The following is a 15,237-nucleotide window of genomic DNA, read 5'->3' as shown; positions in this document are numbered from 1 at the left end:
TTAATATTATAAACTGAATACCTCCAAATAAATAATATAGTGTGAAACAATAATTTTTTGCTTATCAATATATACATTTTTTTCCTTTTTTTTTTAAATATAAATTTATATTAATAAACAGTTATATTATATATAAAAATATTAAATTCATGAAAATATTAAAAAATATATAAATTTTTATAAATATGAAAAAAAACGCTATTTCGATTGTCTTTCTTTTTTCATATTTCATTATTTATGCATATAGACAATCTGATTATTCAATTAAGCAATGTTTCGTGTATTTCAAATAATTAATTTTTTTTTTTAATTATATATAAATACTTTACATTAATAAAAAAATAAATGAAATAAATAACTAGCAAAAGTAACATATTCAAATAGTTATATGCACGAAACAAATATTTTCCATGTCGTTATCTTCTTCTGTATGTTAAGTATGTGGTGAAATAATGGGATATCTGAGAAATCAAAAAATACAGCATCATGTATATATATGTAAGAGGATATGAGTTATATATATAATATAACTTGATATGTGCACTACAGGCTTTATATTACATTCTAATTAGACAAACTCGTTCATCATTTTTTTTGTATTTACCTTGTTGAATATATTTAAGAATGACCGAGGGACCATAGGGTGGGATAAGAATTGTCTAATAATTTCTATAAAAAAATTCAATATAAATAAATGTATACATGCATATATAACATAACAAAAATATATAAACGAAAAAGAAAAAAAGTGATACCTCCATTTTTTGTGTAACAAGCATGGAAATACGAATCTGAGGAATTATATCTGTAAAAAAAAATAATTATGTTTTATTACATTTTGTGAATAATAAAGAATTTATACTTTTTAAAGAATTTACGTCATTTTTTACGTTTTTATAAAACATACTTTAGTTTAAAGAAGTGCATATACATAAATAAATTTAGTATGCTTGTTCTCTTTAAAAATATACATATAATTATAAATATTAAATTATATATCTCGATGCTAGCTCTCATAGTATAAATGTTTAAAATCTGAAAAAGGGTGAAATAATAATGATAAAGATGAAAAAATAATAATAATGATAAAGATGAAAAAAATAAGCATATGAAAATGTATTTTACTGATTGATCTAAATATCCCACGAGTTTATTGATATAATTATTCCTAAAAAAACAAATAACAATTTGAAAATGATAAAAATATGAATTTTGTGTTCATAAAGGTAGTTATTTTTATTGAAAAAGCAGTTAACAAGTAGTATACCTTTGTATTTCGGGAGGAAGAGAATATTTAACTTGTTTATAAATTAAGTATGAATTTATTAAAATGGTTAAAAAAACTGGTAAATATATTAAAACAGAATCTTTAACAAAAAAAAGGATAAAGGAGTAAGACAAGTATTGGCCTAAATAAAGTGGAAAGTTATGAAAATGAGTGATATGATATTCATGAGAAGATAGTATCAAGATAAAAATGCATAAAGACATAGACAACGATTTGAATATTCAATTAATATATAAACATATATTTCGTCAAAGGTTCTCTATATAATAAACACATAATCGATATTATAAAGATTGATCTTGACGATTTTTGAAATAAAACAATGCTTATTATTAGCATCATACCTTTTTCACTGGCAAAAAATTGAACCATAGAAAAGTTCTGTTTCTGAATTTTATAATCCAAATATAGTAAAATGATGAATGCACATAAATATGAGAGAGATATATATGTTCCGATTTTCTGAAAAAAAAAAAAAAAATTATTTCTTCCTTTATTATACGTCCTTAGGTTATATTTTTATGCAATCAATATTTTGGGTATGAATATACAATTTTTAAGATTTTATGATATTAATGAGTTTCTTTTCATGCATGTATAATATAGGATGACTCTGGAATAGTGATGTGTATATGTATATATTTTTTTTTCCTGAATCTCACCTTATATAAACCTATATTCAGAGCGAGTAATATAAAATAGAATAAGCTAGTACATAAAAGATATGAAAAGTATAAAAGAGTCATTATTGATGTTTTTTCATTATAATAATTATGATTGTTCGTTTGAGGATAATAATTAGTTGATTGCTGTTTATTTTCTTTAGTATTATCTTGAAACTTTGTATTTATATCAAAATTTTTATCAATATTTTTCTGAAAATATTTCTTTTTATATTTTTCAATGTTATGTATTGATGGTGATGGGTACAAGTTGCTTAGGTACAACTTCCAATTTTTGTCATTAACCCAATCATGGTCTAAAAAAAGGACGAAACAAAAAATATATAATTGAAGTGATAAAAAAATGAATGTGAAAAAACAGGTATGAAATAGAATAAACTCAGAATATGGATACTATATATTATCTTAATGCTTTTGGACAGAATTACTTAAATATTTTTGCTCTGCGTCTGTTAAATTTGTCATTTTTGGTAAATATCTTAGAGTAATATCATATGATGTAAACTTTGGTTTTAAAACAAATTTTAGTTTTTACTTATCGTAGATATATTTTTATTTAGGATATCTTATGAAAATAATAAATTAGTATACATATGTTATATATATTTATTTATCCAAATTTACAAAATGATAAACCCGAAATATTTATTATAGTTGTTAAGCCCTTAAAACATTCCCCTATGCATATATCTAATTATATAACTTAAATTCATGTATTTTTTTTAACTTGTTTAAGACCATAAATTTAAAAAGGGAACAATAATACATACAAATCCTGTATATTGAACCTATTACAAAATTATAGTATTACCCTTTTTTAAAAATAACTAAAAAATGGAAAATGAATACAATATAATGTATTTGTTTTAAATTATAATACAAATAATATTAATGTATATGCACAATATTTTCTTCTATAGGACTAATTCGCAGTTTACCCTTTTAACTAAACATTGCTTATAAAAATGTACAAATGTATCAAAAATTGTAAAAAATATGGTAACAATATAAATAAATATATATATTTTTTTTTCACAATAATTTATATAACGATGTGGGTATAAAACATGTATTATATATATATATTCATATTAAATCACATTTTACAGTTAATTTTTATTTGGTATAATATAATAATATTTATTTACAACTTTTTTTTATTATAAACTGATTTGATATATCTTTGGAAATATATTTTTCTGGTTTTCTTTGAATAAATAAAGCTGTTAACCCATAATGATTGTTGCTTTAGAATAAAAAAATATTATATTTTATAATGCAATTTTTTTTTTAAGTATTTAATTTTTTTTTGGAATATCCTTGGTATATAGAAAGCAAAAATTTTTTATTATCACAAATGAACGAAAAAATTATTAAGGACAAATTGCGGGTTTCTATAAACCATCTAAATAATCGGAAGCTAACATTCAACTTGAAAACATTTCCTATAAATAAAACGATATGTGAAATATTTAATATTTGTACAAAGGTATTTAAGGAAAAGTTAAAAACTGCAATAAATGAATTAAAAACCCGGAAAACAAATTGTGATATATGCTCAGAGACCATTGATCAAGCTAACCTTTCACTTTTATATAATGTAGACATAGCCACAACTACATTTTTATTCCAAAAAATAGAGGTATTGCAAATGAAGGAACAATAAATAAATATATATACATACATCACGTATGCAAAGTTGTATGATGGTTTCATTGGAAAACATGAAGGAATGTGCATATGATAATTTGCATATTTGTTTTTTTGCTTATCAATTTAAGCCTCGTATTATTATATCAATTTGTTTATTTGTTTATTTGTTTATTTGTTTATTTTTGATTTTCTCTTTAGGTCTGCTGCTCAAAATGCTATATGATAAGAAACTTTTCCCTTTTTTCAAGCGAGTTGTATGAAAATGCAGATTCAAGCGCATTCTTAAATTTTTCCACAATATATGAACATTATTATAACGTAAACAACTTAAATAGGGAACATAAAAATATCTTAATAAACGACATTGACATTTTCTTTTCCCTTTCAGTTTTAGCAAAGTAAGATATATGGCACTGTATATAATTATTGCTATTGCATTATTTGTTTTTTTTATTACTATGCATTTTAATGAATATACATATATTGAAATAATTTAAAGGTATATTTGCTATTGCACATTTTTAATTATAACATTTTTTTAGAAACATCCAATGGAAATATAGTACTTCCCATGACACGCTAGATGAATTTTTGGATTCGTCCCTGGAAGGTATCAATAAATTAGAAAAAATAGAAGTTGATAGTAAAGAAATATAGAAGAATCAAATTTTGAACACAAATCGCTCCATCGTTTTTGAAAGCAATATAATAAAGTAACGATTAATATGGTAATTTGTATTTTTATTCGACCCCATGCTAACATTTTGGCGGTTATAGATTTAAATTAATAAACACCTTAAATGTGATATATGAGTTTAAATTGTTTAGTGGTATTTTGAATATGCTAAAGAGGGTAAAATATGTTTTTAATTAATATTGACATGCTTATACAGAATAAGCACATTTGCTTTAACATTATGTTTTTCTATATTTTCATTATTTTTTTGTTTCGTATTCATGAGAAGAGTGTAACACCATACAAGGAATTACACTATAGTGTTTTTTCCATTTATTCTAGGTGTTATTTGTGTATTATTTTTTTCTAATTTTGGAATAAAATTTTCTAAATTATTAATAAAAAATAAATAACTTTTGTTAATTAAAATTATTATTTGCAATTTGCAAAGAACAAAGTATATATTTTTAGTTGAAAAATAAAGAATGAATAAAAAAAAAATTACTAAAGTTAAAATGTGCATTGTGTGCAAAAAAAAGGATTTAAAATTAGGATATCTTTAGCAAAAATAATTTAAAGTTTAGATCATTATTATAGTACACATACATACCTTAATATGTGGATTATTTTTTCTGCATATATATATGTTAATTTCTTTACTTGAATATACATTTCTTATTTTGGACTATATTAATAATATCAAATAAAGGATGTCTCTACATCAGCTGCATCCCCTTCTTGTTGCTCAAGCAAAGAGAATTGCAAGAAATGGTTTGGTCTATGTATATCTGCGTAGAAGGGTTGTGGCATATCAAGTTGAGCTGAATATTTGTGATTATTGTTAAATTTAATTCCCATAAGGTTATAATTCCATATATTATCATCAGGTACTAAAAAGAATCCAACAAATACATTTGACAATAAAATTTGAACTTGGTCATATAGGTTAGCAATATTTGGATATGAGTATAATTCTGCTGAATTTTTTTTGCTTTTTGCATATGCATATCCCTCTTCAGTTAATTTGTAGGCATTGATAGTACAGCTACCAGGAGTAAATGAGCACGTAAGTATAATTGTTTTGTTTTTATCCCAAATTTTGGACGCATCAAAAGAATTGTCATCATTATTTGCATTTCCGTCCATATCATCATCTGAATAGTTTTCTTTTGATTGATCTGTTTGTTTTTTTTTCATTTTGAATTCTTGAAAAAATGATAAATGTGAAACCATATCATATGTAGTCAAATGATTACTAGTGTTTGAGCAATTAGTAGTTTCTGTATGAATCCATCCAAGTAATTCTAGATTTTCTATATATTTATTACTGGGTATATAATTGGATAAAGTCACAGATTGGTAATTTCCTATTTGTGGTGGGATAAGTATGCATTTAATTTCTTTAACATATGAATTATCTGGTGGAGATGATCCATATAAGAACCCACCAATTTGAATCTTTAAATCGGATATACAAATAAATTTTTCTAATAAATTTTTTGCTATAACATATGTATAATCGTTTATTGAGTTAATAGTAGTATTTTTCATTGAGCCAGAATTTAGAGGGTCTTGTTTTGAAGTAATTGCAGTAGCAGCATTATTTACGTATATATTTTTTGTTCTAAATAATAAGGAATTATTAGATAGGTACCTAATTTTCCAATCAGTTTTTGTTGTAAAGGTTTGTTGTTCATGGGGTGATAATGTTGACACAATAATTTCTGTTCCATGTTTAGTAGTAGTTTTCGATGTAGTTACTTTCATTTGTTGTTCTATATTATCTAGATTTGTTTTTTCTAATTCGGCTATTTGTTGTCTTTGTATAGATGGTGGCGTAATTTCCATACCTAGTAAAATATCTCTGATTTCATTTTGTGTTAACGAAGCAATGTGTACATTATTTCTTTTAGCATAATCATTTAGGATTAAATCTTTTAATTGGACTTCTAAATTAATCCATTGGTTGTTATTAAATGATGGCCAAATATGATGTGGTTGTGTTATTATATTTTTGTTTGGTTGCAATAATATTTTAGTTTCTTGCGGGTTTATATGTAAACTTCTCAAAATTAATATTAATCTACTAAAAGCTGTAAAGGATGATATATTATTTAACCAATCATCATATAAATTAAATAACAACATTTGTGGTTGCGTAGCTTTTAATATTAGATCTCCAATTTTATTCAATTTTAATAATGCTTGAAATGGTAAGTTAAGTTCTGTTCCTTTTATTATAATATTTGGAAAATCTAGTAAATGAACTTCTAATGGATCTAACATACCTTTTCTTGTGACGATAATTTGTTTTGGTTGTTCTTCAATGGGTAGTGATCTAATTAAAGAAGCTACTTCTTCTGCAGTTTTCCATTTTGCTAATTGCGATAAACGTTTTTGTCCTATCCACACAGATGTATGAATAATTTTTAAAAATAATTGACCAGTTTTTGGATTTAATATAAATATAGCACCATTAATTGGTTTAGTAGTTAAATTTCCTTCAAATGTTTTATGTATTGTAACTCTATATACATTTGTATCATCAACAAACCAAATAGTTTGTGAAGAAAATAGTTCATTATAATTTTGTGTATTTAAATATGGTTCAGTAGGTTCAGAAGAGTATAATTGTAGCCCTTTTCTTATTCTTTCTCTTAATACGTATAAAGATGGATTAGATTGTATAATTTTTTGTAAGGTTTTTTGCATTAGAGGCTTTAAATTATTAAACCAATTTCCATATGCTGAATATAAATTATATGCTAAGTCGACACCAATTAATACCCCGGTTAGGCATGGATATATAGACAAATTATCTGTAGTATAATCTAAAAATTTAGCTCTACTATATCTTTCAATATCATGTGAATCAAAATCTCCCCATCTGAGTTGTATATCTATCCAATACTGATTAGAAGTGTATGGATAATTAGCAAAAGAATTAAAGTTAGTACCTTTAATCTCAGGATTATTGGCAAAAATGTTATCTTCATCAGATAATAACGATGGTTTTGATATGCCCCATTTATAATTGGCAAAAAGCAATATATCTGCACATGAACTATTCATTTTATATGATTTTCTTGGATGAATGGTTTCTTTTTGGACTGTTTCAATATCTAATAAGTCACAATTTAAATCAAATACTTGGCATAAATCCATAACTAGTGATTCATGTATTTTTTGCCATAAATGTGCTCGGAATATTTGTATCAAAGAAATTTTAAGAGTTGGTATTTTTCCATGCATAAATATACCAGTTAAATCTAGTTGGACTTGAAAACCAACATATACATTTGCTCTATTTATTGTTGGAGACCACCAAAGTGTAAATCTTCTATTTGGTATTTGGTTTAAACCACTTCTTTGAGCATTTGTTAATTTTTTATATTTCATCGATTCTTCAAAACCACTAGCTTTTTCCCAAAATAATCCTTCCCAAGTTGGAAAAAATGTGCCTTTAAATAATGTATGTTCTAATATTCCTTCAACACCTCCTAATGCTTGTATCATGTCTGTTCTATAATTACTTAAGTTCCATAATTTTCCATCATGTCTCTGATTAGTCCACCAGAAGGGATTACTTTTGATAATTTGATATTGTTTAAATAATTGCCTTATCCTCCAGCCTTTATCATATGCTAATGTATGTCTATCTTTTTGGAAAAGTGTATTAATTCTTGGAATACCTTTATCCCATGAATCTTCTAAATCTTCTAAAGTTATTTTTTTGTTTTGATTATGACATTCACTTCTTTTTAATGCGTATTCACACCAAACTCTTTGACTTTCTAAAAATTCACTTTCCCAAGTTGATATATATCTATATAAGTTAGGTATTAGTTGATCTTCTTCATGTGATAAACCTGCTCTGAAATGTGTAATTCTTCCATTATCCGTTTGTTTCATATATCTTAAATCTGATTCAGGAATTAAAATATGTCCCATAGATAACATTCCTAACCCTCCTAATTCTTTAGGCGTATAAAAAACAACAGGAGGAAATCTAGAAGGCATTTTAGAATTTAAACCAATTTTGATACGTGTTTGTATCTTATTTTCACATTTTACTAATAAATCTAATAATTCTTCTGTATCTAAAACAGCTTCTCTAAAATATGTCATTAAACCTATTAGCGATGTATTCCATTTGTTAGCAATTTTAGTAAATGTTGTACTTCCTGATGACATTAAAATTTGTCTTATCTTATTTTCAAATCGTTTCATACTTTTTTCTGACACTTTTAAATATGCTTCTGCTGTGATTTCCTTTGTTACTTCATTTTGCAATTTCCAGGTCCCTTCTTTGGTTCCAGAAGAAATTACAACATTCTGTTCATATGCATTTGATGATTCCGTGTTTGTTGCATTTGCTCCTGAATTTCCTTTTCCAGAATAGTCATTTATGTATGATGTGTACATGTTTATTCCATAACTTAGTTGCCTAATTTTTGGAAGTATACGTACCTCAAACCCAGCAATTGAAAAAAGCAAATTAGGGTTATCTTTAGAGTATACACTGACAAATGTATTATAATGATCCCAATCCAATGAAGTTAATGATCGTGGTATTCTATTTTGTATTTCCCAAAACGTGGCTCTACCTAAATTAACATCATGTTTCATTTTTCTCATTCTACAATCTCTTGGCCAACATGATTTATTATTATAGCCAACAACATTTTCATTATTTGGATCGGGGTTTTCTGTTAAAAATTTTTGAATTAAATCTTTTGATTCATCATTATTAAACTTAAAAAGTATCCATATTTTATCAACATATCTACAATATAATCTAATTGGATGCCTAGTTTCTATATTGACATTTTGAAAGCTTAAGAATTGATTAACATCATTGTATGGACCTGCTATATCATATGCTCTAGTAAGACCTAAAATTAATAGATCAATTATTATAGCATAATATTGAAAAACAAATGAAGAAAATTGTAAACCTCTTATTATACCAAATGAATTAATATGATTCATATCTTTAAATGTAATATTAGTGTTATTTTTTGCCGTAATATAATCTGCTATATTATGATCAACAATTAATCGAAGTAATCTATTTAATAGTGTTAAATCAATTTTTTCATAAATTTTACTAAATTGCGTTTGTAGCATAACAACACATTCATTATTTTTAGTTTCCCAAATATTATGAAGATTATTTATCCCTTGACACATTTTATAAACCAATAATGGTTGTGGTTCACTATCAGAAGGTTTAACCCAATTTGGAAATAAATTTCTCAAATCTCCTTCATACCATAAATATTGATCTAAATATGCATCTGTTATTTTTTCTAAAGGATCTACTTCATATACAGGTACTAGGTGAGTATAAAGATCTAAAAATGATATAGATATTTCTTTAAAAGCCCGTTGGGTTAATAAATGTCTTTTTATGCGTGATAATGTTTCATAGGGATTATCATATGCCTGTTCGATAAAACCCAACTCTTCTCTTTGTGATTGATTTAATCTATTTTTTACTGTAAATGTTTCTTTTAATTTTTCTAATGCCAGAATTAACAATTTTGTGTCGTGTTTATAATTCAATGGGGGGAAAGGAATATGCGTAAATTTTCTCGATTCAAACCAATGTATTGCAGTAGTATATAAAGCTACGGCTTCTTCTCCAGAAACATATGGTCCATCTTTTAAATATTCATGTTGTCTTTCTTGTTCAGCCTTTAACCACAATCTGGTCAATCTGCCTAAATTTTTTTTACATACCGTTTTATCAACAGTTGCACCTCTTTTTATTCTTTCTCTATTATAATATGTAGCGTTAATCCACCAATCCGATTTTAATTTGATATATCTTATAATAATATTTTCAACAGGTAATGGAAGTCCTACTACTCTCCAAGGTATATTAGCTTTCCAGCATCTCCAAGCTTCACTTAAATGTTGTAAAATTAATCGAGCTTTACCTTTATTATTTTTTAAGCCAGCAGGAATCATATCAATAATATCATGCATAACTGCTGCTCTTAATTCTAAATCGAAATGACTTTCAACTCTTTGTTTTGTAACAGTTTTTGCAATACCTTTAGAAACTCTTCCTTCAAATTGTCTAGCTAATAAATTGGATAGCCATCTTTCTAATAATGGAATAACACCTCTTAAAAAAAATATCCATACTCTCCATAAAGGTGCCCATAAACCACAACCTGGACCTTTTCCAACTGATCCTGTGTTAAATCTATAATAAATTAAATGCTTTAAATCTTTACACATTCTTACTTGTCTCATTAATCGATATTTATATCTATACATACCAGTTAATTGACCAACATGTGCAAATATATATTGTATTCCATCTGCTAATTGATATGCGTCTATATTACCTAACCTATATTGCACATGTGAATCAACAATCGATTTAGTTAATCTTAATATTTCTCTACATAAATGAAAGGCATTTCCAAAACGTGATTTTTTCCTTTCTTTTGTAGTCAAAGTTTTAACAGGTTTTAAGTTAAAATTATAATCTAAATGTAAATAATTTAAATTTTTTCTATGTATTAATAAATTTAACATATTATATCCTTGCCTACAAACTTGTAAACCAATTTCTACCCAATCCATTTCAGTACATTGGAAAAATTTTGTACTTTTAAATATTTTGAATAAATATTTCTTTTTCATACTTTTAGGTTTTTTAGAATGAAGATGGTTTAATACCCAACATTTTAAAAGTTTTTGATAAGATACTCGAACTTTTACAGGATAATTTGTAGATATATGTTCTTTGAACCATTGTTGGACTAGTGGAATATCAATACCTCTTCTAGTATAACCACATTTTTTATTAAAAGGATAAGGTGCATGGTATAATTGAATACCATTGATTGTTCTTTCAGTGTACAATGGATAGTTATGCAAAAGCGGTAGCATTCCACATTCTACGTTTTTAACTACCAGCTTCGTTTTCTTATTCGTAACAATTGCAGTATTCCCTTCGCTGTTACTTCGACTACTTTCTTCTTTTTCTTCTTCATCATTATCATAATCTTTGTATGGGTTTTTTCTTTTTTTATTATTTTTATTATCATTTTGCTTTCTGTGGCTTTTTCGTTTTTTTCTCTCGCTATCACTTTTCTCTGAATTGCTATCAGAAGAATAGCTCTCCTTCTCATATTTATCCTTCTTTCCTTTGGATTTTCCAATTTTGTCATTTTTAGAATGACGTTTGTTTCGTCTACTTTGACTACTACTATCACTATTGGTTTCCATTCTATCAGAATATGAATCATCGCTGTGGTTTCTTCGATCCCTTTTGTGTCCCTTTTTCGTGGATTTATCATTATCACTAGTGTGTTTTTTTTTTTTTTTTCTAGCCATTTTCTCATTATCCGTACTAGAATCAGTACTTTTTTTATTATTATCGTCAGTGGTATTAACTGCATCAATAGTTTCATTATTTTCGTAAGATTCCTCGTAAAAGAATTTTCTTCTTATATATGTCAAAGAAAACTTTTCAAAGTGTGGATTATCCTTTGCTATTTTACTTACCTTTCTAATTTTATAGGAAGGGATGGGATTAATTATAAGGTCGAAGTAAAAAGGAGGCAAATCGATATCCTCTAATTTGATATATACACACATAGGTGAGTGATATTTACTTACAGCAATTTTTCTTGGTCTATTGTTATATAAATATGGAAATGCTATTTTATATTCTGTTCTAATTTGTTGTCTAATAATAATTTTATTAATATCATTGAATTCATTCCAATCTTCATCATCTTCATATATATCTCTGTATAAAGGTTCGAATTTCGGTCCCCCTGGTATTGCCATATTTAAAGCTTTAGCAGTATAAAATGATTTTAAGTTAAATAGATAAAAATAATTATCATCTTGAAAATCACTAAATAATTGATTTCCTAATCTGTATAATACCCCCATTTGCTCTAATGATAGTTTATATTTTTTATAACTAGTACCATTAATATGAGTTTTATCATATAATAATGGTTTTGAATCATAAAACCAATCTATAACACTTTTATCTTCATCTTTATCTAATTTCATTTGTATGCATTCTAATGGTTCTATATCTAAAATATTGTCTGCATAGTCTAATGGCGGTTCTTCATCATCAAATGGTGGAAACCGCATTCTTTTAAAATGTTTTCTATCTCTTTTTTCTCTTCTCATCATAATCCACATAGTACCCCATTGGGCAATATATAACGGATCTATAACAACAAAAGTTTCATTTACAAATGTTATAGCTCCTGTTATATGATAAATAACTTTTGTATTTTTAATTTGCTCCCATGGCATTGGTATATTTTCTAATAATTTAAAAACTGCATGGGGTATATATTTAAGTGCGCCTAAATATACTCTTTTATCATATCTATATTTTTTATTACTCATATCACCATGCTCTTTTATTATTTTTCTTAAATGTTCACAAGGCATTTCTTCTTTTTCTTCTACAACACCGTACTTTTTTTTTTTAGAATATTTTTTACTGTTTAACATTCTCCATCTTCTTGCCTTTTCTTTAATTATGGAAAATTCTTCGGTTCCATATAAAGAATCATTTGCTATATGATGTCCTTTCCCTCCTCCTACAATATTACTCTTAAATGAGTAGTGGTCATCATAATGCTCACCTTCACCATTATTCTGATAATTTTGTTTTCCTGTACCCCTTTTTTTACCCATTTTATTAGCATATTCACCATTATCATCCATACCCAAATCATTTGCCCCTTCTTCACCATCCTCGCCATTATTATTGTCTTGATTCCCATCTCCACCGTCCACATTATTACTAAATGGATAAAAGCCGTGTTCTTGTTGATTAGCATTCATATTAATGTTTTGTAAATTATTGGATCCCATAACGTTTTCATTTTCGCTATTACCAATTTTCATATAGCTAGGTATATAAGGAAGATTTGGAGGCATAAAAAATGGAGGATTATTTAATCCTGGTGCTCCAAAATTATTAATATTTCCCGGATTCCCTTGTATATATGGAGGTCTATTATTAATTGGGCCTCCACCTTCCATACCTTGACCATACATATTTTGATTATTCATATAATTCGCATTTTTCATTTGGTTATTTTTCATCATAAATGGAGGAGGTGGAAAATTCATCATATTGGGCGGAAGAAAGTGGTTCATATTTGGAGGCATCATATAATTCATTGGAGGCATCATAAGTGGCATATTATGCATATTAGGCGGCATCCCTGGAATGTTTGGAGGCAGCATTCCGGGAATGCTCGGAGGTACCATGCCAGGGATATTCGGTGGTGGTAACCCAGGCATAGGAGGTGGTATGTTGGGAAATGTAGGTGGTAAGTTTGGCGCATTTATTGGAACATTATGAGGGACTGAATTAATATTATTATTAATATTTGAATCACCAGATTCTGTATTTTGGGGGATATTTTTATTTTGTAAGTTTTGTTCCGAACCTGAATAAATTGTAAAAATTATTCATTATTTATTATGCACAATAGTATTTACTATTTTATATAGCAATCATTGAGGTAATTTTCACAATTAAAAATGTATCTTTTTGTTTTCTCACTTGTAGCATTTTTGGCGCCTTCTTGTTCTTCACATTGTTGGTTTACATTTTCAGGATTATCATTTGTCTGAGAAAGGAGAAAAATAATTTATTTTTTAAGGATATGTACTATTTTTTCAATTTTAGAGGAATATATTTGGCAAAACACATATATAGTTCCTATCTTTTATAAAAATAAAAGTATGAAAAGAATATTGTAATATGTATGCGTATGGCAATTCTCTCTAAACTTACATCATTCTTGTTATCTTCTGAGATTTGATTGAATTCATTGTCGCTCATTTTAAATCGGAAAGATCGCAGTACCAGATAACTTTACATACAAATATATATACATAAATATGTATATATTCGTATGGATATAAACTTACGTTTCTAAGTATTTCATATAGCTATTCACAAATATATGTGATATGCATATTGACAACATTGAATTATTTTTTTTTATTATGTTGTGTATCCTCGTATACTGTATACATTAAAAAAGCACTTTTAAAAGTATTCGTCATTTAATATATCCAAACATTTGGAAGTATAAATATGTATATTCGTTTTATATCTTTTTTTTTTTTTGCTCTTCAGTGTAATGATAATTTCATGGCGATTATATGGTATGAGGTATAAATATTGTATACATATTACATATGCATATATTTGTACTTATAAACATATGTATAACATGTTTTGATGAAAAGAAACAAATTAATATAACAATTGCTTTCAATAAATTAAATTAATATAAAAACTAATTTAAAAAAATAATAATAAAATAAATGTACATATATATTATTATATATATAATTACATTAATAATTATTCTTAGCAACATACAAAAATAAAAATATATAATTTTTTATGTGTCATATTATATAATATTATTAAAATGTAAAAGAAAAGTCATATATAATATTTGACTGATTTTTATGTGGGTATGCATATAATTAAAGCAATATGATTTAATATATGCAATATTTTTTACTTGGTATATAAAATGAATGTATATAAGAAACACCATTGATCGTAATTTTAAAAAAAAGTTGTTTTCCTCTTTTACGCATTGATTAAATTTTATGATTTAAAAAAACATACTTTAGTTTAAAATACATGAAATTAAAAAAAATATTATTGAAACGGTAATAATACTCTCGTAGAACTAAAACATAACTATATACATAGCATTGTTAGAAAATTTTCTTTTAATTATATTTATTTATTTATTTTTTTTCATTTAAAATACTTTAGCATAAAATATCATAGAATAGCGCTTTATTTTTGTTTATGATAAAAAATGCATATATTTAAGAAAAAAAGGAAAATGTGTTTATTCGTAATTTTTCTTTTCCATTAACCCACATCAAAT

The 15,237-nt window shown here is 25.9% G+C and overlaps 3 protein-coding genes across 3 annotated transcripts; 1 reads left to right on the top strand and 2 right to left on the bottom strand.

Annotated features, from left to right (window-relative positions):
• Positions 1–416: 416 nt before the first annotated feature.
• On the bottom strand, positions 417–2,436 carry PY17X_1004700 (TMEM33 domain-containing protein, putative; the record flags this gene model as incomplete). The annotated part of the gene is made up of 9 exons (XM_022956165.1): positions 417–461; positions 605–669; positions 756–805; positions 908–1,035; positions 1,126–1,168; positions 1,268–1,409; positions 1,633–1,750; positions 1,951–2,267; positions 2,400–2,436. 9 exons carry the CDS (start codon positions 2,434–2,436, stop codon positions 417–419), a joined length of 945 nt encoding a protein of 314 aa, XP_022813248.1.
• Positions 2,437–3,328: 892 nt separating this feature from the next.
• Positions 3,329–4,281, top strand: PY17X_1004600 (conserved Plasmodium protein, unknown function; the record flags this gene model as incomplete). Its single annotated transcript, XM_724370.1, has 3 exons — positions 3,329–3,613; positions 3,823–4,022; positions 4,167–4,281. The coding sequence occupies 3 exons, from the start codon at positions 3,329–3,331 to the stop codon at positions 4,279–4,281; spliced, it is 600 nt and encodes a 199-aa protein (XP_729463.1).
• A 718-nt stretch (positions 4,282–4,999) lies between these two features.
• PY17X_1004500 (pre-mRNA-processing-splicing factor 8, putative) lies at positions 5,000–14,159 on the bottom strand (the record flags this gene model as incomplete). Its single annotated transcript, XM_724371.1, has 3 exons — positions 5,000–13,761; positions 13,878–13,944; positions 14,112–14,159. 3 exons carry the CDS (start codon positions 14,157–14,159, stop codon positions 5,000–5,002), a joined length of 8,877 nt encoding a protein of 2,958 aa, XP_729464.1.
• Between the last annotated feature and the right edge of the window lie 1,078 nt (positions 14,160–15,237).

Source organism: Plasmodium yoelii (genome assembly GCF_900002385.2).
Source record: "Plasmodium yoelii strain 17X genome assembly, chromosome: 10".
NCBI classification, from domain to species: Eukaryota; Apicomplexa; class Aconoidasida; order Haemosporida; family Plasmodiidae; genus Plasmodium; species Plasmodium yoelii.
The sequence above is the reverse complement of the archived record's forward strand: the minus strand, read 5'-3'. Positions and strand labels throughout refer to the sequence as shown.